General features: G+C 49.8%; 1 protein-coding gene across 1 annotated transcript in view; it reads left to right on the top strand.

Annotated features, from left to right (window-relative positions):
- Positions 1 to 8415: 8415 nt before the first annotated feature.
- Positions 8416 to 23436, top strand: part of Slc37a1 (solute carrier family 37 member 1) — a 55133-nt gene continuing 40112 nt past the window's right edge. Inside the window, exons 1-3 of the mRNA XM_032888449.1 lie at positions 8416 to 9313; positions 12689 to 12910; positions 20513 to 20594. Of these exons, the coding sequence (XP_032744340.1) occupies positions 12855 to 12910; positions 20513 to 20594 (138 nt within the window). The 5' untranslated portion in view covers positions 8416 to 9313; positions 12689 to 12854. The remainder of the gene's footprint in view (positions 9314 to 12688; positions 12911 to 20512; positions 20595 to 23436) is intronic.

Genomic DNA, 23436 nt, shown 5'->3' with positions numbered 1-23436 from the left:
GTGGTGTGTGTATGTGTGTGTGTTGTGTGTGTGTGTGTTGTGTATGTGTGTGGTGTGTGTGTTATGTGTGGTGTGTGTTTGTGTGTGTGTGTGTGTTATGTGGTGTGTGTGTGGTATGTGTGGTATGTGTGGTGTGTGTGGTGTGTGTGGTGTGTGTGTGGTATGTGTGTGTGTGTGTGTGTGTGTGTGTGTGTGTGTGTGTGTGTATGTGTTGCTAAACACAAAACTCAAGCAATTTTTCACTGGGTCCCAATTCTGATACCACATATAAATAACCTCACTGTGGCCTACGATGGTGGTGGTGTGAAGTCATGTGGTATATAAGGCTGTCTCTCCAGGACCTAAGAATAAGTTAGATCCTCTGACAGAGGGCCAGAGAAGGAAGCAACACACTGAAAGGCCGGTCCGTTATTTATTTCTTCAGGAAGGTGGTAATTAAGTTGCGTGAGTAAGACACTGAGGAATAGGATGATCCAGTTTCTACAGAAACTTCATGAGTTTCTATAGAAATGTAACCTGTATATGTGTGTAGTGTGTAGTTTTAAAAAACATGCTACCCCCTTTGCCCGGGAGCTGCTGCGCTCTAGCCTCTCCTGGCTCCCTTTTGTCCAGTTTATCTGGGGGGGGGGGGCAGTGGCGGTGGCAATCAGCCCCAACCTGAGGTCCTAGAATCCTCAGATAAAGGACAAACAGACAACTTTATCATGTTAGAACTTGCCGGCTAGTCACAACTGCTGGGTGCAGAATCTCCTGCCCAGAAAGGCATGTCCTCGTCAATTATTATCTCAGTTTCCCCTCCTGCCCTAAACTTAGTGGTCTGTATGAGCTAGCCCTTCCAACCTCCTCAGCCCCATCCCATAGCGAAGGCTGCAGGCCCTAGCTGCCCGAACACTTTACATGACTGCTGCTTTTTTCTCAAGCACAGCAGAGAAGCCCTTCTCCTTCCTTGTGTCTACATTTTCCTCTTGGGATCCGGAAGTCTCATGTGTACCTTCCGCCCAGAAATTGGCTCCTGGCCTTCTCTATTGACAAATCAAGAACCAATTAGGGAACTAGACCTTAGTTTCAGCACCTCCCCTTACACATACGCCCCAGGATTTAAGTTGTCTTTATATAGTATTTCAGAATACTGATAGACGTTACACAGGTTGCTGGGAGGAAGAGGTCATCAATACCCTTATAACTGTGAACCCTATGGTCTATGGTAATGACCAGTGTGGCGAGATATGCCTATGAATGCTTAGTGGCATAGCTGGTGTGGAATTAAGGCCCACTTGTCCACTTCCCAAGAGGAAATGAATGCCTGGTATAAATGTGACTGAGAATCCATGGTTAAAGTCAAGTGGTGGTACCCATGGCTTTAATCCCAGCACCTGAGAGGCAAAGGTAGGCAGATCTCTGAGTGTGAGGCCAGCCTGGTCTACAGAGCAAGTGAGTTCCAGGACAGCCAGGGCTACACTGAGAAACCCTGTCTCAAAAACAAAAAACGAACAAAACAAAAACAAATGAAAATTAATTTAAAATTAATCAATTACTTAAAATAAAATAGAAAAAGAGAGAATCCACGGTTAGAGAGAGCTCACAAATATTTTGCCAAATGGAAATTCAATTTAAAACGAGAGGTGGAGAGATACTCGTGCACGCCAATGATGCGGCCAAGCCAGGCAGCGAGCCCTTGCACACCCGCTGTCCCAGCGGATGAGCTAGTGTGCGTCTGTGTGAGTGTCTGAGTGCCTGAGTCTTGTCCTCATTCCAAGTTCACGCTGTAGAGTCCTGACTTATATAGAGCGTCGGTCGGTCGAGGAACCGGTGGTGAGGCTGGTGTTTACGGCTTGCTTGCTTCTGTAATCGCTGGGGGGAAACACGTGTCCCAAGCAATGGTAGGGAAGAAGGGATTTTTGGCTTATGATTTAGGAAAGGAGGCATCCATCCTGGGCAGGGGGAGCACGAGGTGCTGGGGTCATGTGTCTGCAGTGAAGTGATCAGCTGTCTCTTTCCTTTATCCCCTTTTATTCCGTCTGGAACCCCAGGCCGTGGGCTGATGCCACCCACAATCAGGCCAAGTCTTCTCCCCTTATTTAATCCTGTCTGGAAACAATCTCACAGCCTAGTGGCATGCCTTCTGGATGATTCAAAACCCAGTCAAGCTGATGGAGAGCAACTATCACGGGTTATAAATACGGCCGCTACTGGCTTCTGGGATGGCAAACCCCCACTCCTACCAGCAGAATGTGACTCACTGTTTTGGGGCTTCTGAGAGGTCATTTTTCTTCTTTGCTGGTCTGAAAGGTAAGAAGGTATCTCATAGTGAGTGCAGTTTGTATCTTAGCTACACAGAACAAAAAGCAAATCAAAATCAAAACAAAACAAAAATCACGACTGTCTTAGGGTTTTACTGCTGTGAAGAGACACCAAGGGTTCAGAGGTTCAGTCCATTATCATCAAGGCGGGAGCATGGCAGCATCCAGGCAGGCATGGTGCAGGAGGAGCTGAGAGTTCTACATCTTCATCTGAAGACTGCTAGCAGAAGACTGGCTTCCAGGCAACAAGGATGAGGGTATTACGCCCACGCCCACAGTGACACACCTACTCCAACAAGGCCACGCCCACTCCAACAGAGCCACACCCACTCCAACAAGGCCCCCCTTTTTTTTTTTTTTTTGGAGCTGGGGACGGAACCCAGGGCCTTGCGCTTGCTAGGCAAGCGCTCTCCCACTGAGCTAAACCCCCCTTTTTTTTTTTTTTTTTTTTTTTTTCCCCCCGGAGCTGGGGACCGAACCAGGGCCTTGCGCTTGCTAAACAAGCGCTCTATCGCTGAGCTAAATCCCCAACCCCCAAAGCCACACTTTCTAAGAGTGCCACTCTCTGGGCCAAGCATATGCAAACCATCACAATGGCCAAGTATTTAATGTGGGTGTTAGGGTAGAAATCTCAGCTCGCGTCCAAACAAAACACAACGGGCCAACATGGTTCCACATGGAAAGGTTTAAGAAGAGAAGAAGGGTAGAAGGGGAGAGGAGTAGAGGCCGGCCATGAGCACGTGGAAGGAAGTGGAGAGGGAAACGGGGAGAAAAGGGACAAAGGGGAAGAGAGGAAGAGGGAAAGAGCAAGGAGCAAGAAAAGAGCAAGAGGAGAGAGGAGAAGAGAATAAGGAGGGGCAAGCAGCCCCTTTTATAGTGAGTCAGGCCTACTTGGCTGTTGCCAGGTCACCGTGGGGCGGAGCATACCTGGCTGTTGCCAGGTAGCTGTGCGGGTGGAGCTTAGACAGAATGCTAACAGTGGGGGCTAAGGGTTCCAGAAAGTTGTAGTCCATGGCCACCTGACAGGGAGCTCAGCAGCGAGCAGGAACGTGAGCATAAGGTAAACAGAACTTACTGGGACCGACATGGGTTAACGCCCCCCTCTCCCCCGTGTGACTCATTCAGTAAGTGCTGGTGTGGACACAGCAGTGACTTTGAGCATGTAGGAAGTGAATGAGGGCGCTGGCCTCCTTGGCCTGGCTCAGCGTAGCTAGACCTCAATGGAAAGTAGCCCTGTGGGGTTTGTTTGTTTGTTGAGGCAGGGTCCCGCGTCGTAGCCCAGGATGGCTCCAAACGCATGGCAGTTATCCTGCCTCCGCTTTCCTTTTTTTTTTTTTTTTTTTTTTTTTTTTTTTTTTTGGAGCTGGGGACCGAACCCAGGGCCTTGCGCTTGCTAGGCAAGCGCTCTACCACTGAGCTAAATCCCAACCCTGCCGCCCCTTTCCTGAGTGCAGGGGATTATAGATGCAAACCCTGGACCGAAGTCGGTCCACTTGTCTTAGAAAGCTGCCGTTGATACATGGTAGCCGCGCAAAGAAGCAAACTTGAACAGGACTTCCTGAAGGTGGGGCTCTCAAACTCTCCTTTGTGAACAGTTTAACAAAATAAACTGAGGAAAGAGACTTTGGAGCGCCCCTCCCCACCCCCACCATCCCGATTGCTCACGTGTCCTGGGCTCGTCTTGGATGCCTCTTTCCCAGTCATTAGGATAGCCACAGACATTTAGAGCGGATTTAATGTTTCCATAGAAACCCTGTAAATGTTCCCTCCATAGGGAGGGTTTCTTAAGCTTCCGGAGTGTGCCAAGCACAGGTGAATGAAATAAGTGAAACTTGGTGTTTGCAAAAACCTTCCTCCACCCACCCACTACTCTCACTCCCCCTTCCCCTCCTCCTCCCCCACTCCTCCCCCTCCTCACCTCTTACCCCCACCCCACCTCTCACTCCCTACTTCCACCCCCTTTACCCATCCCCCAACTCTTGTCCCCCCAACCCCATCCATCCTCACACCCATCCCATGATCACAGTGGGGAGTTCATCAAACTAAAGTGGCCTCCACAGGGTCCCAGGAAGTTTGGAGTCAAGGTTTGAGTTGGAGACAGATCCCAAATCTCCTCTTGCTTGGCCACCACCCGCCGGATTGGTAAAGCAACGTTCACAATAAAAGCAACTTTGAATGATAGTAAAAGATTGAATTTGGGAGGGAGTTATACAAGTGTGGTTTGAGAAAGGGCTTAAAAGGGGTTAAAAAGGAAAGGCTCTCAACTGTGCACAGATGAGCCTAGGGCCCAAACCCTCCAATGACCACAGTCAGGATGCACAGAGGGTGATGTGCAGGCCGTGAAGCCAGGGATGGACACACTCTGTTGAGCAGGGTAGTAGCTTCAGGAGGCGCCACACAGGGCTTTCTCTGAAACCAACTTAGCCTCAGGCTAGGAGATGGGAAATCCTAGTGAGATGGTTTGGGTTTGAGAATGAAGTGATGGGTTCTTGTACTTTCCCACCAAGGCATTAACATACTGTGTGCACTAAGATATGTGCACTAAGAGGACTCTCTTCATAAATCATCACACGCATAGGCCCGTAGGGAACTCTAAAAGCACAACCTCTTGATTTGAACTACATGGTTTCCCAAACCACAGTTGAAGGTTATTGATCCTTTTGGGGACACCTTGTAAAAATTGTCCAATTTGCTTGTCACATTTGTCTCCAGCAGCTGCTTTGCCAGGAATGACTCCACTGGGGTCAGGTTTTTTTTCCTGTTTCCATATGTCTGGTCTTGTGCGAACTATAAACTTGAAATGTAGGGAAGCCCACGGCAGACAGATGCAGCAACGGGCTGGCCCTGGAGAAGAGTTCAGCTGCAGAGCTGTGCCAAGAGCTGTGCCAGCCCCCAAATTTGATTCTAGACTTTATATAAGCCCTGCTACAGTTAGGATTCAATTTAGATCTTGTGTGACCACTTCCCACAGATAGGAGAAAAAATAATAAAGGCATTCTACTGGAAGACAGTGCCAAGGAGTCTTAGAAACAGGAACATTCGCCTAATCTGTCTTCTACGGTCCACTTACCAAAGCCACTCATAAATGTGTGGTTCAAGCCAGGCATGGTGCTGTAAGCCTTTAATCCCAGAATCTCTGTGAGTTTGCGGCCAGCCTGGTCTACAAAGTGAGTTCCAAGGCAGCCGGGGCTATACCAAAAAACCCTACCTCAGGAAAATAGACAGACAGACAGACAAGACATTGACAAAGCTCCTCTCTCTAAGTAGACCCCTGATTCAAGTATTAGTGCCTACAGTGTCATTGCTAAAAAGCCGTTGCTGAGGGCTGATGTGTTTATAAAGAGATAAAGAGAGAATATGTCCTAGGTTTCAGCACCAATGTTGTGTTTATAAAAAGATAAAGAGGGTGGGGGTTATGTTCTATGGAGGTGTTGGGGGGAAAAGGGTGCCTCTGTGTACCCATGCTGAGGCATCCCTTCCCCCTGAGGGACCAGCCACATGATGGTATAGTATAGGATAGAGTTTATTCAGGGCATGGGGAGGAGAGTTAAGAGGGTAGTAGGGTGGGGGAGGGTTGGGTGGGAGGGGGAGAGAGAGAGAGAGAAAGAGAGAGAGGAAAGAAGAGGAGTAGAGGCTGACCATGAGCACATGGAGAGAAGGGGGGAAGGGAATGGGGAGAGAGGAGACAAAGGTGGAAGAGGGTAAGATAAAGAGAGCAAGAGAGAAAGGAGGGGGGGCAAGCAGTCCCCTTTATACTGTCAGGCATACCTGGCTGTTGCCAGGTAACTGTGGGGGTGGAGCTTAGACAGAATGCTAACAAGGGCTAACACAAACTCTTTCATTTCCTTCACGTTGTCTTTTCATTAATTTTTAAAACTTTATTTAATTTATTTAATTAATTTAATTTAAAAATAATTTGATTTTTAAAAATTTGATTTAAAAATTACTCTTAGGACAGGGGAGGGGGGTGGTACTCAGCGATAGAGCATGCACTTACCATGTGAAAACCTACGGATATTCGTAGGGGGGAGAGAGCAGGGAGAGCCAGTCATGAATCTCAGAACTCAGAAGGCTGAGGCAAGAGGACCATGGGCCACAAACCATGGTGGGGCCACCCAATCCTTTCTTATAGCCTCTGAAGTGTAAAACCTGCCAGCCTTCTGACCGAATCACAAATTTCCATTTCAAAATTTATTTAAATTTTACACACAGGCATCCCACTTCAACACATGTGAGTGTTTCTTGTAAAGATCAATTTAAATATATATATTATGAAACATTAACTTTACCTAAGATTCTAAGATTGACGCTTTTAGCAAATGTCATGCATAGGTCGCCAGACTCCCTCTGGCTAACTCCAGGATCTATGCGAAAATTGTCATTTTGGTTTTTCTTTGTTTGTTTAAGGGGAAAAAAAATATCCCTAACTGTCTCGCTGTCTTAGGTTTTCTAATCTAGGACTCCCTCCTGCGCCCCCTAGGGGCCGGGAGGTAGACAGGCGTCGCTAGGACATGGGCATTTTAAACAGAATCCAGAGGCATATTTCAACGATTCTCAAAGTCTGAGCTCACTCAAAAACCACAGACTCAGGAAAGACGTCCCAACACACTAATGTGAAAAGTCCCATTCTTGGGAACTGAAAAGCTACCCGGAAGTTTTTGTGAGGCTCTTCGGCTGAGCTAATGGCCTCAGGGCTTCCTGAGGAGTTTGTGTTCTTGGTTGTGAGGAAAGGCCTTCTAAAAGTGGCCAATCAAGTTGGGGAGCTCAAAGTTTGCTTCGGGAGGGCAGTTTGGGGCAGCTACAGAAACAAAAACAAAAACAAAAAAACCAAACCAAAACAAAAAAAAAACCCCAAAACAAAACAAACAAACAGTAAAAACCAAAAACCAAAACCGGAACACAGGCAGAAGAGCCAAGGACAAGCTTGAGCAAGCTTGTTGATGGCAGGCCTGAAAAATAGTGACATGGGGAGGCGCCTAGAGAAGATGTAAGCGTCCACCTGAGTTGCTACGCTGCTTACAAGGAATGGGGAGTTAGGGAGTTAAAAATAGAAGACATCTTGGGTTGGGATTTAGCTCAGTGGTAGAGCGCTTGGGCCCTGGGTTCGGTCCCCAGCTCCGAAAAAAAAAAAAAGAAAAAAAAAAATAGAAGACATCTAACCAAAGGAACAGGATAGACCAGCCAGAGTTCCGGGGTCACACTTCCTAGTGAGATGTGGATGCAGGTGGCTCAAACAGGAAGTCAGCTTTGCTTCCAGGGTACAGAACACTTCTCAAAAGTCTTGTAGGTAGAGTAGGGCTTGGCCTTACCCAATTCAGCGAACTGCGTGCGCGCTTATGGCAGAGGTGGGGGTGGGGAGGAGAGTGAAGCTATGGGCCGCCTGTACACCAACCAGTCTGAAGAGGGCGCTAGTTACCCCCCAAAACACTCCCTGCCCTCACCCCGGCTCTGTCCATGTACCTGACTTTTAAAGCGAGGATTTGAGTTGGTTTGGGTTTAAGCACGGTTTTACCCAGTGGGTGTTCCAAGGAAGTTGGTTTCCTGCCTGGTTTTGCCGTACCTGGCAGGTGCTGATCTGGGGCTGAGCAAGCAGGCCTTGAGGCCCAGCCAGGCGGATAGGTGGAGGTGTGAGGCAGGAGCTCTTTAGAAGTAATCAGGCCCTCCCCGGACTTTCCAGGGTCAATTCTTGGCAGGAGGTGAGGGGTTTGAAAGTTAATTATCCGGAACTGACTAGAAGGCTGCGGGCCAGGGCAGGCATCTCCCCAGGACCCGGATGGCTGGCCTTCAGGACCTAACTATGCAAGCGGTTTATCACACTGGCCCAGGTGCGGTACCAGGCGTGTGCCCGCTCCTTTTGTAGCATGCCAGTGCTCTTGACTCTGACACTTGGTGCGGTAGGCCGAGAGAGGCCGTCCTCAGTTCAGGACTCCGAGGGAGCAAATCTTTACCCCGGAACTTGTCCTTTTCGCTGGCATTAGTAAGGTCCGCCTTGGGGACAAAAGCCTGATGGTGCTGAGGTCCCCTGGGAGCCGACGTTTGGCTGCTGGGCATCATGCCAGGAAGAGCCGGGCGTCCTACCGGGCCTAGGAGGGCATGACAGGCAGGTGTGGAGACCCAGGAACAGCTAGAGGAGGATGCCCCAGCTGAGCATCCCCGGGCAGTGTGCGATCTGAGCATCCCTGGGCGCGCGCGGGGCCGGGGTCAGGGGGCGCGCGGGAGAGGGAGGAGCCGCTCTGGGCCGGCGTTCGTAGGGGCCGGGAAAGTGAAAGGGCGGCCGCTCCAGGAAGTCGACGGCAGGAAGCGCACGACGCGGGCTGCGGAGTGCAGGTAGGCGCGGGGACAACGGAGGACCCTCCCCAGCGGCGCGCACCTGCCAGCCGCCACGCACCTGCCGCGGGCCCGCGCCCTGCGCCCCCGCTTCGGCCTCTCCGCAGTTTGGGCTCCCTCTGCTGTGTGGCTGGAGAGCCGGGGACTAACCAAGTGCTTTTCCTAGAATGGGACGTCTTTGAAGTAAAGGCTCCTAGAGTGGCCTTGAGCGACAGTGCGGGGGCGATCCCGTGCTGGCTATGCTGAGTTCCCAGGGAAAGTGGAAGCGGAAGGTTCCCCGAGGCCTGGGGGGCTGGGGTCGCCTAGCTGTGATGCTAGATCCCCTCCCCGCCCCAGGCCGCAAGTGACAGCTGTGAGAAGACGCCTGCGGGAGACCCAGCGCTTTGTCTGCAGCCGCGCGTTGGGGACGTGGGCGTGCCTGTAGCCTTCACCACCCGGCCAAGCGGCTGTACGACCTGGGAGGAGTCCGCTCGCAAAGCCCTTGGGAAAGCTCTCAGCCAGCACCCTGGGCTCCTGGGTTGTTTATTTGCTAAGGAACTGCTTCCCGGAGCCGGGCTCTGTGGCCAACGCAGTGACAGCCACGGTCTGGCTGTAATAAAGGGTTTAAACCACCGGAAAAGTCCCCCAGCTGCGCGCACTACTCCTCCAGCACTTAGGGTTCATCCAGAGATCTTGGCGACTCGCAGGTAAAGATTTGCATTTGAACGGAAGACTCTTCCCTAGCTCTAGATTTAAATTCCTTAAGGTGCCTTTTCCTGGTCTTCAGAGTTCCATGCACCTGCCTGGTGGCTGCCTCCCTCCCTGACTGCCTGTTCGTCCTGGAACTTAAGTTGCATGAAGTTGGGCGAGTTGGTAAATATGTTATTCCGGCTTTACACAGAATTCCCTCCCTTGGTAGTCCCGTTTGCACCTTGTGATCTTGGGAGTCTTTTTACAGGTCTGGTTCCGGGGTGCGTTTTTGTTGTGAGTGGGCTAAGAGCGATGGTGGATCGAATTCTGACCAACCGTTTCTGTTTAATCTCCCATGGGAAATGGAGCCTTTAAAAGCCTAGAAAGTGCTCGATTGGAGGAGTTATAGTTTGTCTTGGTTTAAAACAAAACTCGTGAAGCTGTTGGAGGGAGTTTGGTTCTCAGGTTTGCCCTTTCAAAAAAGGTGCCATAATTTTGAGATGTTGCCTTAGGCTGCTCTGATTTTTGCCTGTGTGCTAAAGCCTAGAAAACCCCCTGGGGCCATTACTCTTGCGTTTGCTAACTTCCACCCACTCCTGAGTCTCCTCGAGGAGTTGATGGGTTCTGGGTAGCTCAGTGCTGGGAGGATCGAGGGGGTGTCTGTTCCTCAGCTCTTGGCCAAGCTCTCCGTGTGCTCCTGAGCCTGGTAGGGGTGCTGCCTCACCAAGGAAAAGCTCCTAATTGCTCTCCTCACCCTGTCCAGTAATAACACTGCCTTCTTATCCTTCTCTCTAATGGCCTGACGTTCTCTGGGTGCTTCTAAGAGGTGACATTTAAAAACTACTTTAACTACTTTCTCGGGCTCGGGATCTGCGCCGAAGCCTGCCAGCCAAGTCACGTGCTCCCCTGCTGTTCAGGGATAGGCAGGAGGAAGTGTCCTCGTGCCTGAGAAGGTACCCCCAGGGAAATGAAACGCCTGGGTGTGAAGACCACCTAGCTGGGCTAACCTCTCATCTCTCTCTTTTTTTTTTTTCTTTTTTTTTTTTTTTCAGAGCTGGGGACCCGGAACCCAGGGCCTTGGCGCTTGCTAGGCAAGCGCTCTACCACTGAGCTAAATCCCCAACCCCTCATCTCTCCTCTTAGAGCAGCGGTTCTCAACCTTCCTAATGCAGTGACTCTTAAATACAATACCTCATGTTGTGGTGACCCCACCAACCATAAAATTATTTCATTGCTACTTCATAACTGTAATTTTGCTACCTATAAGATTGGTAATATCTGATATGCACCCCTGTTGAGGCCAAGACCCACAGGCTGAGAACCGCTGCCTTAGAGGGCAAGCTATGCCTTGGGCTCCAGGAGGCTATGTCAGTGGCCTTCATGACCTGGAATTTTGAGGGAACAAGTTTTAGAGATGCTGTCCAGGCCAGCAAGAAAAGGACTTTAAAAAAAAAAAAAATTATGTGAGCACACTGTTGCTGTCTTCAGACACACCAGAAGAGGGCATCAGATCCCATTGCAGATGGTTGTGAGCCTCCGTGTGGTTGCTGGGATTTGAACTCAGGACCTCTGGGAGAGCAGTCAGTGCTCTAACCACTGAGCCATCTCTCCAGCCCCAAAAGGGACTTTGTTAAGCAGAGTTCTCAACCCCCTAAATGTAGACTTGACATCTGTCCATCCTCCAGTGCACTTCTTTCAAGAATGGATACCCAACCCCCACCGGGCTACATCATCGGCTCGGTGGTGAAATCGCTAACATTATTTATAGAAGCCAGGAGCTCTCCCCACCCCCCGCAACTCTTTAGGGCCTTTGCTGTTGGGTGTTTTTGCACCTCGATATGACAGATTGGTTTCCCTGGTCACAGGGGTGAAATTTTCAGTATTTTAGTGGAGGGGGAGGGGGAATGGACTCTGGCTTGCTATTTTTTAAGCCCTGTGCAATTGAAAACAAATCGTTTAGTCAAAACCATCAAACCGCAGCAGAATTACTTCACAGGTACATTCGAAGCACATGTAGGACCAAGCCCAACAAACTCATTCTGAGCAAACCCCTCTTTGGAAGATACCATTTACTTATGGAGGTTTGAGCCAACGTCCCCCAACTTTTGGTTTAGTCTGGAGGTAACCCTGCCTGGCCTCCAACTCAAAATGGACCTTCTATCTCAGCCTCCTGAGTGCTGAGATCACCAGGCCTAAGTCACTGGGCTGACTCCCACTGAGTTCTTTGCTTTTGTCCTGAGCTGGGATATGGGACAGGGAAACCCTGCCCTCCCTGAAACTCACCTACAGAACCACTCACACTGGTACTGATGGACTGTCTACTACGCCATGGCCTTCCTGAGACCATGTCTTTGGGTCTCGTTGCTTGTGCCATTATTAGTTTGTCTTTTAGCTGGAGAAGTTAAGGGAGCAGGTGGACTAGTGGCCCATCACTGCAGATCTGTGTAGGGTCAGGAACAAGTGACCTTTGCTAAGCCCCCGTGGGCCCTTGGGAAAGATAGAGCTCTCCTAGCTGAGGTGGCAAGGGCCTCCACACCTCTATGATGGTTCTGGGGCTGGTCTCTTGGAGTTTATTGGTTGTGTTTATGTGACCTGCTAGGCTTGGAACCCAGAGTCTCCGCCCTGCTGTTCCACTACCAAGCCAAACCTCAGACCAATGCACGCGGCTGTGGAAAGCTCAGAGGAAAGGAGGAGATAGATGAAGAAGTATTTTCCACTTTGGAAATCTACAGTGCCTTAGAATATATGTCCTGAGGGCGGCTTGGGCTCAGGATAGGAGACGTGCCTTCCGGAGGGCTGGACTCCTTATTAGTACGAAGGCTTTGTTCTGCCCCTTCCAGAATTGCCCCTCTTCAGCCCAGTTCTCAGAGCATGCTCACAGGAGAGGGAACCACAGTGGCACATGGGAAATTCACCCCTTCCCTGTTAGCCGTGTCAGACTCAATTGCAGACCCACGACCTAAGCAACTGATGACTGGTCCCTTCTGTCATCCTGCCCAGGCCATAGTCCTCAATTGCTAAGGCTCACAGGAAGCCTGACTGGGGAGTAATGAAGTGAACAAGCCTAGTGCCCGCCCCGTGCTCTGATAGATGCCCATGTGACTGGACATAGACATATGTTTCGTGGCCAGACTCATCTTTGGAAGCCCTAAAGGCGGAGAGATGAATGCCCACTTCCCTGCAGGAATCATTAGAGCATCATGTGACCTCCAATATGAGCAAACCTCCCTGAGGCACCCGTGGTGCGAGCTTCCTCTGGTATCCGCAGTGTGGCCTTTGGTTAGGCGTGGGGTAGCATCTCCCCTTCTGTAGAATGACCGGTGCCTGCCAGTGTCTCTCCAAAGTACTCTTGTAAGGGTCACGGATTCTTAATGCCTCTCTTTCTCCCGTAGAGCTCATCTCCCTGATGGAAGGAAGAGGGGACAGGACCCAGTAGAACCCATCTGAGGTTGCTTCCCGGGCCGTGTGAACCGCAGGGCTGTCAGAACAACTTTAACCCGTTTCTCAAGTGGCTGATTTCCGGACTAGAGCACCGACTGAGGTCAGGGGGCAACATAAATGGCTCCGCTCCCCGTGGGCGTCCGCTTCATCATCTCCTTCTCCAGGGATCAATGGTAAGCTCTGGTGATGGTCTGTCCTCTGGAGTATGTTTTGGGGACAGAACAATAGTGGGCATCTGGTGACTTCTTAACTCATATTCTGTTACGGAACATGGGTGTCCGTCTTTCCCATAGCTAGTGAATGGTGGCTGCTGTGACCTGTCGCCCTCAGGAGGTCTGTGTTTCAGTGGTGACACCACAGACAGCATCTGGACTTCTGGGTAGTTTGGGTGACTTTTTGAATAACCCACCGTTCTCACAGAGAGAATAACACTGGTCTGTTACCCTCCCGTCGCAGTAGAACACAACAAGGGTCCAGGCTACTTAGAGAGGGTAGGGTTTGTTTTGGCTTACGGTTCCAGAGAGTTAGAGACCATCTCGGCCGAGACACACAGAAGCAAGTGGCAGGCGAGACTAGTAATGGGGGTGGGGGCGAGGATAGGGGTGGAGGGGGGTGTCTAAACCCAACTTCCTCTGGCAAACCTGTACCACTCAAACCTCCCCAAATACCACCACCACCAAGGGACCAAGTGTTCAGATGCCAGAGCCCGGTAAGGGGACATTTCTCATTTAAACCACCACAACCTGCCGTGAGCAGGATTACGAAATGGTGCTCATGAAGTAAGGCCCGGCACCTCTGGTTCCGGATGAGTGGCCTAACTGGATGGGACAGAGCAGAGGTGAAATCGACAGACCAGAATGCCACAAGGGAGGGTGTCCCTCCTGGCTGCTCTGTGACTCTGCCGCCTCACAGGGGGACCCAGTCTTGCCATCCTCCTTAAGGGGGCGGGGGCGGGGGGTGATGCAGAGTGGAGCTCCCCAAGCTCTGTTCCACCCTTCTCCTAGTCTGTCAGGAAGGGAAAAAAAAAGGTCCCCTTTCTCCTCATGTTTTATTTTTGTGGTGCTGGGTTCGAATCCCGGGCCTGGTGCGTACTAGATTAAGCACTCTGGCGCTGAGCTGAGGCCTCCGCCCTTCTCCTCCCGTTTGATGTTGAGTGCTTGGGCACAAGCAGGTTAAACCGAAGAGACAGGTGAACGAGAGACTAAAAAGATTTGTATCACGTGTTCATGGAGGTTCGCAGAGAAATGTGCGCCCGAGGGCCCATGGAGAACCTGGGGCTCATTATCGTCTTTAATAGGAGACATGGCAAAGGCCACTGAGGAGGAAAACACACGGATTTTTTGGGAAGGAAAAAAAAGTTCTTAAGAGCACAGGTAGTGGGAACCGATTTTTTTTTTTTTCTTTTTTTTTTCTGGAGCTGGGGACCGAACCCAGGGCCTTGCGCTTGCTAGGCAAGCGCTCTACCACTGAGCTAAATCCCCAACCCCGTGGGAACTGATTTTATCTGTTGCGGCTGATAGAGAAGTCTCCTAGCCTTTCTGGTTGCTTCTGGGAGACAGAAGGTTTTGTTTGTGATAGTTAGTTAGTTACTTAGTTAGTTAGTTACTTAGTTACTTAGTTACTTAGTTTTCTAAATCTTTGGAAGCTTGCTTTGAGGCTCCTAAGAGGCTTCCGGAACTCAGCAACTCTCCACCCAGTCTTCTATACAGACTCATTTTAATCTACTCAAGGCTTCACACAAGACCACTGGGCTCCAAAAGGTCACAGGGTGGCTTTGAAACCACTTGCAGATGGCATCCGTCAGTGGCTTTCCTTTGAGGCCTGCTGAGACTCTAGCCACACACCCCTTTAAACACTTCTACTGGGAGACTTTTAGCTTGTTTTATAAATAGATGGTGGTTACTATTTACTGTTTACCCGTCTCTGCACCTCCCTCGCGCTCTCTCTCTCTCTCTCTCTCTCTGTCTGTGTGTGTGTGTGTGTGTGTGTGTGTGTGTGTGTGTGTGTGTGTGTGTGTGTGTGTGTGTGTGTGTGTGGCAGTGGTAGGGTGCTTGCAAAGCGTGAAGCCCTGGTCCAAGCCTCTAATCAGTGGTCATGTTATCTGCCACATCCAGTGTCCAGCAAGATCTCTGGCAGTTCCTCTTCTCATCCAGGATCTGACACAGGGCCACAACACTGCGTCTCCCCATCTTGTGGTTTTTGCCTCCTTTAGATCTAGAAATGTCCCTTGGCTTTATCCTTTGTGACCCTGAGTCGCTGAAAGGTTCAAACGCATGTTTTATGGATGGTCTCTCGTTTTGGATAAGCAGATGTTTGTTGAGCTGGAAAGTCAGTGCGTTTTTTGGCTTGTGGGGCTGGGAGGGGAGGGGCTAAAGATACTATGGGGGAGAAGGAACTAGGCATGTGGGGATGTAATGAGAAGGGATCCTGGAGATCCAGAACAGGTTTGCACAGCTGGCTCCTGGTCTCCTTTGTCTGACTCCTTTCACTGACAGGAGCCAGCATCTCAGAGACATACTCATGCCTCAACTGGCAGGAACTGCAGAAGATGGCGGGGACAGCAGAAGATAGGCAGGGACCACAGAAAATGGGCCGGGACTGCAGAAGATGGGCAGTAGGCTTTGTGGTACCAGGAAACAAAGCCATGAGTGAAACCCAGAGGGACTATTGCTTGCTGACCAGGTCAACAATTTGAGACTTCAAATAATTGATCCTTGGAGTAGACGATGGCCCATCGACAGAATAGCACCTGATGTTTCCTCAAACATGTCACAGTCCACGAGTCCCTGGAGCAGGCCCATGCTTCCTTCCCTAGGAAGCCAGCCTCCAAATCTGGGGGGGCTGGAAGCTGGGACCTAGGACCAGCCCCGTCATCTCATAGTATGCTCCTACAAGATTCATAGTCTCTCCTTAGTGTGGAAAACAGACCTGTTGCCAAGGTAGGCAGGATCTTAGGTGAACAATGTTCGTCTCTGTACTGGCTGGTTTTGTGTGTCAAGTTGACCCCAAGCTGGAGTTATCACAGAAAAGGAGCCTCACTTGTGGAAAATGCCTTTGTGAGACCCAGCTGTAAGGCATTTTCTCAACTAGTGGTCAAGGGGGGAGGGCCCAGCCCATTGTGGGCAGTGCCATCCCTGGGCTGGTGGTCCTGGGTTCTATAAGAAAGCAAGCTGAGCAAGCCAGGGGAAGCAAGCCAGGAAGTAACATCCCTCCATGGCCTCTGCATCAGCTCCTGCTTCCTGCCCTGTGTGAGTTCCAGTCCTGACTTCCTTTGGTGATGAACAGCCATGTGGAAGTGTAAGCTGAATAAACCCTTTCCTCTCTAACTTGCTTCTTAGTCCTGATGCTTGTGCAGGAATAGAAACCCTAACTAAGACAGTCTCAATGGCATCAGACTCTCCTGACCAAGGCTCTAACAAAGATACAACCTCCCTTCCATATCTGGTTGCATGGCTTTCTGAGTTCAGAAACGGTTTGGGTTCATTTCTAAACCAGCCACATTGACGAGTTATTCCTCTAAAAAGTGCGTGTTGAATCCCTGCGTGACTGAGCCAAGACCGGTTGATATCCCAGTGTCTCTGTAATAACCTACCTTTCGTTGACCTTTGACTCCAACCCACCCGAGGAGGTTTGTCAGCCCTGCTCCCTGCTGCTGCTTCTCTGAGGATCCTGACACGGGAGGATACTATTAGCTATTTGTTTCATTTTTGTAACCAAATACCTGGGGAAAAAAGGCCACCTAAATAGGAAGGGCTTATTCTGCATGCCTGAGGGTACAGTCTCCCCTGCTAGCCAGTCCTATCATGGATGGTACCATGAGAAGGGCCTGAGGCTACTTGCTCTGATCTTAGTGGTACAGGAAGTGGGGCCAGTCCGGAAGCCTCACAGCCCACTCCCCAGAGATCTCCTTCTCAGTAAGCAGATGGCAATGGTACAGCCCTACAAAAATCATGTCTTAAAATATTTTGAGGGTTATTGGGGGTAGAGGGAGATGTGATTTTTGGTTATTGTCGTTGTTATAACCTTACTGGTTCTTGAGTGGCATAGATGATAGTGTTATGTTACAGTGTCAAATATAAGCGATAACCCCCGAGGAGAGTCCGGGGTGCATCCAAGCCCCGAGCTGGCTAATGGGATGTGAGCTTTTTGCTTGAAACTGGGGCTAATCCAGGCTCCATTCTTGTATTGGCATGAACCGCTTGTCATATCTGCATAAGGGGGCCCTGGAAAGAAAATGCAGAGCCCGATGGCTTCTCTTCCATTACCTCATCTTCCAAGCCCACCTGTAGCATCACATTAAAGCCAAAGACTTGGTCCTCTCCCGGAACAAAGCACCACGAACCGGATCCATCATAACTTGGAAGGCTGAGGGGTCAAGCTGAAAGTGCAGTAGGGTCATGGCCGTGTGGTGGTTTCAGGTGACCTCTTCCTTCCTCCTTCAGGTCCTTGTGCTGCAGTATCTCTGGTACCAGCTGCATCACGCTGGCCTCCGTCTCTGTGGCCACACTTCCTTCCTCCTTGCTGTCTCTGCATGGGCTTTTGCTTTTTCACTCTAGCCCTGGCTATCCTTGAACCCACACTAGAGTCCAGGCTAGCCTCAAACTCGCAGAGATCCATCTGCCTCTGCCCTCTGAATTCTGGGATTAAAGGCCCGTGTCACTATGTCCAGCCTCTTCTTTTCAGAGGAGGACATTAGTCCTTGGGTTTAGGGCCATCCTAACCTGACAAGACCCCAGGCTAACCCATTACGTCTTCAGAAGCTTATTTCTGAATAAAATGATGTTCGGAAACCCTGTTCCTGTCTGGGGGGGAAATGGTCTGGCAGAAGGGACGACTTCAAACTCCTGCTTTACAAATGGTGACAAGGATGTCTATAAAGCTACCAAGTGGAAGGAGGGAATTACAGAAGAATCCTAAGGGACCTCACCAGGAACACACAGGAGCCTCTTCTCCCTGAGGCCAGGCAGGGCAAGATGGCCGCTAGCTGAGAACAGCTATTACCTGCAGACCCTCCAGGAAGGTGAAGGACAATCAGCAGCCCTTGCCTCTCCCATCCACACCCAGCTCCTCTAAGAAGCTGAGGAAAAAGGAAGGAAGAAGAATGACTTTGGAAATGGAGGAAGTAGGCGGGGCCTCGGCACCAGCCCCTTGAAGATAAGGCTTCCTTTTTCTGCCTCAGGGAAATCCTGCCTGCTCTTCATTGACCTTTGACTCCAGCTCACCCGAGAAGCCCTGACTCAGTGAGGCTCTCTCTTCCTGAAGGATCCATTCATGACTTCACCAGCATGAATGAGGGTTTGTCCTGAGGAGCCCTTTTGCCTGTGTCCTCCACACCACCTTCCCAAGCCACCTTCCCAGAGCCACCTTCCCAGGGCCACCTGCAGAAGGGCCTGGTAGAAATTGGGGCTGAAAGCTACTATCTCCTCATCCTCACATCTCCTTGCCGGAAACCTACTGAGACTGAGGAATGTAGTTTGTCCGGGCTGGGCTCTCCTCAACCCTTATCACTCACTATGGGGAGTTTCAATTCCAGCAGTGGAGTAGACAGACAGAGCCTAAAGCCATGAGTCATTTCCCTGCTAGGTAAAGCCTTAGCCATGCAGCCTTGGGCAGGGGCCACTGGAAGATATCCCAGGCTCCCGAGTCAAACTGAGAGGCTCTAGAGGGACATCCATGCACAGGTTGAGGACCTGGAGAGGAGCTAGAGTCCAGCTGTAAGCTGGAGTTTAGAATGGGGTTACTGGGGGTCAGTGGGTGGAGTCTCACACCCAGCCTCAGGCCATCAGGGGATGGGCCACAGGGCAGCTTCAGCCAAAGGATGGAAAGTACCTTCTGTTCTGCTGTAGGGAGGCTTTCAGAGACAGACAGACAGACAGACAGACAGACAGACAGACAGACAGAGGCAGAGACGGCAAGAGACAGCCTGTCCCTGGTGGGGCAGTCCCAGCTCTGTCTCCTAAGTGCTTCCTTTTCTTCTTGTCACCTGGTGGGTTTGGACGGCAGGTCCTGGAAGAACTCAGGTTTCCCCCAGAGAGAAGAGAGCTCAGACAGTTCCTTATTCAGAAGCAAGTTTCTTATATTTTCGTTTGTGAGCCTTATCTTTTAACAGCTGAACCATCTCTCCAGCCCCAGAAACAAGTTTCTTAATGTGAATTTGGCCCTTTTTTTCCTTCTACAGGACTACTACCCTGCCTTCTTCATTTTTTTTTTTAAGACTTATTTATTATATATGTACACTGTAGCTGTCTTCAGACACACTAGAAGAGGGCATCGGATCCCATTACAGATGGTTGTGAGCCACCATGTGGTTGCTGGGATTTGAACTCAGGACTTCTGGAAGAGCAGTCAGCACTCTTAACCACTGAGCCATCTCTCCAGCCCGCCTTCTTCATTTCAAACGGAATCTTTTTTTTTCTTTCTTTCGTTCTTTTTTTTTTTTCCGGAGCTGGGGACCGAACCCAGGGCCTTGCGCTTGCTAGGCAACACTCTACCACTGAGCTAAATCCCTAACCCTCAAACGGAATCTTTAATAAAGTCTGGAAATGTGGGTGTTTTTTTGGGGGGGGCTTTTTTGGGGGGGACGGGCTCCAATCCAGTTGTTTGGTTTTTTTTTTGTTTTTGTTTTTGTTTTTTTTTCAGTTGTTTTTTTTTTTTTTTTTTTTTTTTGGGTTCTTTTTTTCGGAGCTGGGGATCGAACCCAGGGCCTTGCGCTTCCTAGGTAAGCGCTCTACCACTGAGCTAAATCCCCAGCCCCCAGTTGTTTTTTTAAAAACATCTTTTTATTCGTTTTGTTTATGTGTGTGTGAGTGTGAATACAACACCTGCACTGGTGAGAGCGGAAGTCAGAATGTGACTCTGATGGAATCTCCCACCTTCAACTCTGTGGGTTCGGGGCTCAGGCTGAGGTTGTCAGGTCCTTTAACTCACGGAGCCAACTCTCCCTTGCAGAGCTCCCCACTCTGACTGGCCCAGGCTTTAGACCGTCTCTTCTCTGGTCATAAGCATCCTGCAGAGATGGTCGCTTCTTGTTCATGGTTTCAAAAGTCTCCCAGTCAGGGGGAGACAAGTGTCCCTGCAGCACGTCTTCATTCTTGCCACCCTAGCAGGGCTCTGTGGGCTTTATAGCAAATGGTGACCTCGAGAAAGGGTTTCTCTGGGTGTGGATAGCCACTCACACGCAAACTAACTGAACAAGCACCAGGGCCTGTAGGAACCCCACTTTATCAGTTGTCAGTTTATTAGTGAGGGCTGTGTGTGGGGTGGGACCCTCAACCCTGGGGTCTGACACTATTACTATGTAGATTGGTGTCAGACGTGGCTTGAATTGTAGAACCCCTCCAGGCGGAATCCACTAGAGAGCTGTTTGTTGTGGGGACATGGGTCTCACATATTGGGGGTGGGAGGGGTGGGAAGCAAAAGATGTTGGCTTTTTTCCCTAGCTCCTACAGGGCTTCTGAGAGAAAAACAAAAACAAAAAACCAAAAGCAAAAACGTAACCATAAATGTCTGATTAGAGCAAGCTGTATTTAAAAGTCTGCAAGGGGCCCTAAGTCAGGGTTTCAGAGAATAGCCCCTCTCACTGGCTTTTCAGGTTCCTTCTATGGAGAAGGGTTAGAGTTGAGAGAAAACAGCTGTTAAGATCATTGGCTGTTAGCACCTTCACTGGAGTGGGAGGTCAGGGCTCAAGGCTACCTGTCCTTGTGAGATTGTAAATGGGACCGGTGTGGGACTAACACAGCATGGCACCTCTCATGCTCCTATTATATGTGTTCCAGGTATCGGGCTTTCATTTTTATGCTGACGTTTCTGCTCTACGCAAGCTTCCACTTATCCCGAAAGCCTATCAGCATAGTGAAGGTAAGAGATCTTCACACACCTGGCTTGGCTGGCATCTGCAGGAGGAGGAGGAGGAGGAAGTGGGCGGGGATTGCTAGAGACAAGTTACTCTAGCATCTTAGTTGTGGAGCCTTTTTGTTACATTTTGATCTTGCTTTGCTTTTTAAGGAACTCAAATCTTTACAATGTTTCAGGCTTTATCCCCTCAGAGGCACTACTGGGTTGGACTATGGTTCCAGAATTCCCAAACTTAGTTAAATGATTGTGTTGTCTGGGTTTTCTTTCCTAGTAGATCCAGTCTTAAATGCTTCCCCAAGTGGCTCCTACTCTTGGTGTCATTTGACCCCTCTCTTGAGCAGTCTCTGTAGTACAGACACTGGGGATCCTGGGAGAGCAGGTGACAGTTAGGGAACAGGTATCCTTCTAGCCATCAAGTCATCCGTTTCCATCAGAACAGGAAAGGAATCGGGTATGTTTTTCACCCCACCTTATTTGTATGTGGGCTGACTGCAGAAATGAATGGCTTTTGACTACTGTAGAAGAACCAAAGACGCTCCCCGGTGCCAAGATCAGCCTATTTATGGCTCTGTTCCCTGCTTGCCTTCCAGCAGTCGGCAGGGACCTGGTCCCAGACTCTGGAGTTATGGACTTCCCAGTTGAGCTGGGCTAGCTGCCCCAGAAAGGTTTCCAGTACAGGAAACAATGTGGATTGCTGCCTCTGGGGTCCTGTGTGCCTTCTCCAGTATATTCATTCCCTAAGAAGATGCTAGTAAATGGTAGCCAGCAGTTGCTGTGGAAGCACTTGGAGAGCTTCAAGAAAGAAGGTCTTTCAAAGAGGACTGGGGGTAGGAAAGTAGTGGGTGGCTTTAAAAGCTCTGACGTGTGACATGTGACAAGGGCTCTGACATCAGCCCTGGAAATCGGAATGCTGTCTCTGTGACTCTTTCTGCCTAGAGAATTCACGCTTAGCTCCTGACAGAGGGATAACACAGAAAACAAACATCAGGCCACCCCTACAGGGGGTGAGCGCTGAAGATGTGGGATCAATCAGAGTCAGGGGGCCTCGCTAGGGCTTCCAGGATTGACCTGGAAAGGTTAGGTCTACGTGGTGGGTGAGGGACCACGTCCAGTACCAGGTAGAGAGTAGAGTGTGACCATGAGTCATTGCCTGTGGGACAGGTATGGTGAGTGAGGTGGGCCTCGACACTGGAGGGTCTCTAGGGCAGGACTTTGCCCTTGGACTCTGATGAACACAGGTCAAGGTCAAATTCCATTGCCTTAGGTATGCAGAAGTGACATTAGGACCTCTAGGTTTCTTGAGGAGATGCCTTAGTTTGAACCAGAGCCCCATACCCAATGGTCCCAAGTGCTTGTGTTTGCTTTCTAATACAGTCCTCACAGTGGCCCAGGGGTATCATCAGGAATAAGCAAGCTTGGTGTCTTCTACATTGGTCCTCTGGCTCCAGGGTCTCGTTTCTATTTTTTTAAAAAAAGAATTACTTATTTATTTTATGTATATGAGTATGTATGTGTATGTAGCTAGCTGTCTTCAGACACACCAGAAGAGGGCATCAGATCCCATTACAGATGGTTGTGAAGCCACCATGTGGTTGCTGGGAATTGAACTCAGGACCTCTGGAAGAGCATTCAGTGCTTCAGTGCTCTTACCCACTGAGCCACCTCTCCAGCCCTCTTACTATTTTTTAAAGATTTATCTAGTGTTTTGCCTATGTGTATGTATACACATTGAATGCATAACTGGCTTCAGCCTGAACCTTGAATTATGAACAATTGTAAGCTGCCCAAAAGGATGCTGGGAACTGAGCCAGGGTCCTATGAAAAGTAGTCAGTGCTCAGAACAACTGAACCATCACTCTAGCCCCTGGGCTCTTCTCTTAACAGGGCTGCCCAGGAGTCTCCAGGGCAGCTAACAGCTTGCATACGGTCAGCATCTAACACCTAGACTCTCCAGTGCACCTCTGTGTGCAATGCCCTTATGTTAAGTCATGAAGGCTGCTTTACCTCCTGAGGCAGACAAAGCTGTCTCTACCTATAATTTAGATTTCACAGAGCCTGCAGCTCCCGCTCTAAATGACACAAATGAGTCAAGGAACGGGGATGATTCTATCAGGGACCCCGTGAGTCACCATCTGCAGTCTGTATTTCCCAGAAGGTTATAAACAAAACTGGAATACATTTGCTTACTGGACCCCGACTGAGAATGGGCCGTGATTCGCCCAGTGACCGTGACTCATTTGTCAAGTGATGCCAGGTCAATCAGAGTGACACTCGCCTCAACTATCACTGATTGCTTTTATTTTTCTCTGATTAAAAAAAAATAGTACCTTTAAAAGCACTCTGAAAAACCTAGAGCTGTGAGGACAATGTTGTCCCCTCCCATAATCCTCCGCCTGCAGCCAGCCATCTTTATTTGAGGCAGATGTCTTCCCTGGCTTGTAGATAGATGGGGGTCTATGCCCCAATGGAGGGGAACTTTGGGGAACTGTCCTCCAGGCTGGGCCAGAGCAGAATCTTTAAATAGATGGTTTCTTAGAAATGATATCACATGGTCCCTGAAGAGGGGGGAGGGAGGGAGGGAGGGGAGGGGAGGGAGGGAGGGAGAGAGGGGTGGGGGCTGGCTTAGAGGATAATTGTTGACAGACCTCTTTGCACACAGAATTGGAAGTGTTTTTTTTTTTTTTTGTTTTTGTTTTTGTTTTTAAAGTGCCAGGGCAAACAGAAAAAAAAATTTTAAAAGGCCAGAGCTGTCAAGGAAATCTGTTTTATGAAAAGTTCCAGTGCCTCCCGTGGTCATGGGAAAACCTCAGCAGAGATTTCCACTTTAGACGAGGTCTCTCTACAT

The sequence above is a fragment of the Rattus rattus genome, chromosome 18 (genome assembly GCF_011064425.1).
Source record: "Rattus rattus isolate New Zealand chromosome 18, Rrattus_CSIRO_v1, whole genome shotgun sequence".
NCBI classification, from domain to species: domain Eukaryota; kingdom Metazoa; phylum Chordata; class Mammalia; order Rodentia; family Muridae; genus Rattus; species Rattus rattus.
Note: the sequence above shows the minus strand (reverse complement) of the source record. Positions and strands in the feature narration are given on the sequence as shown.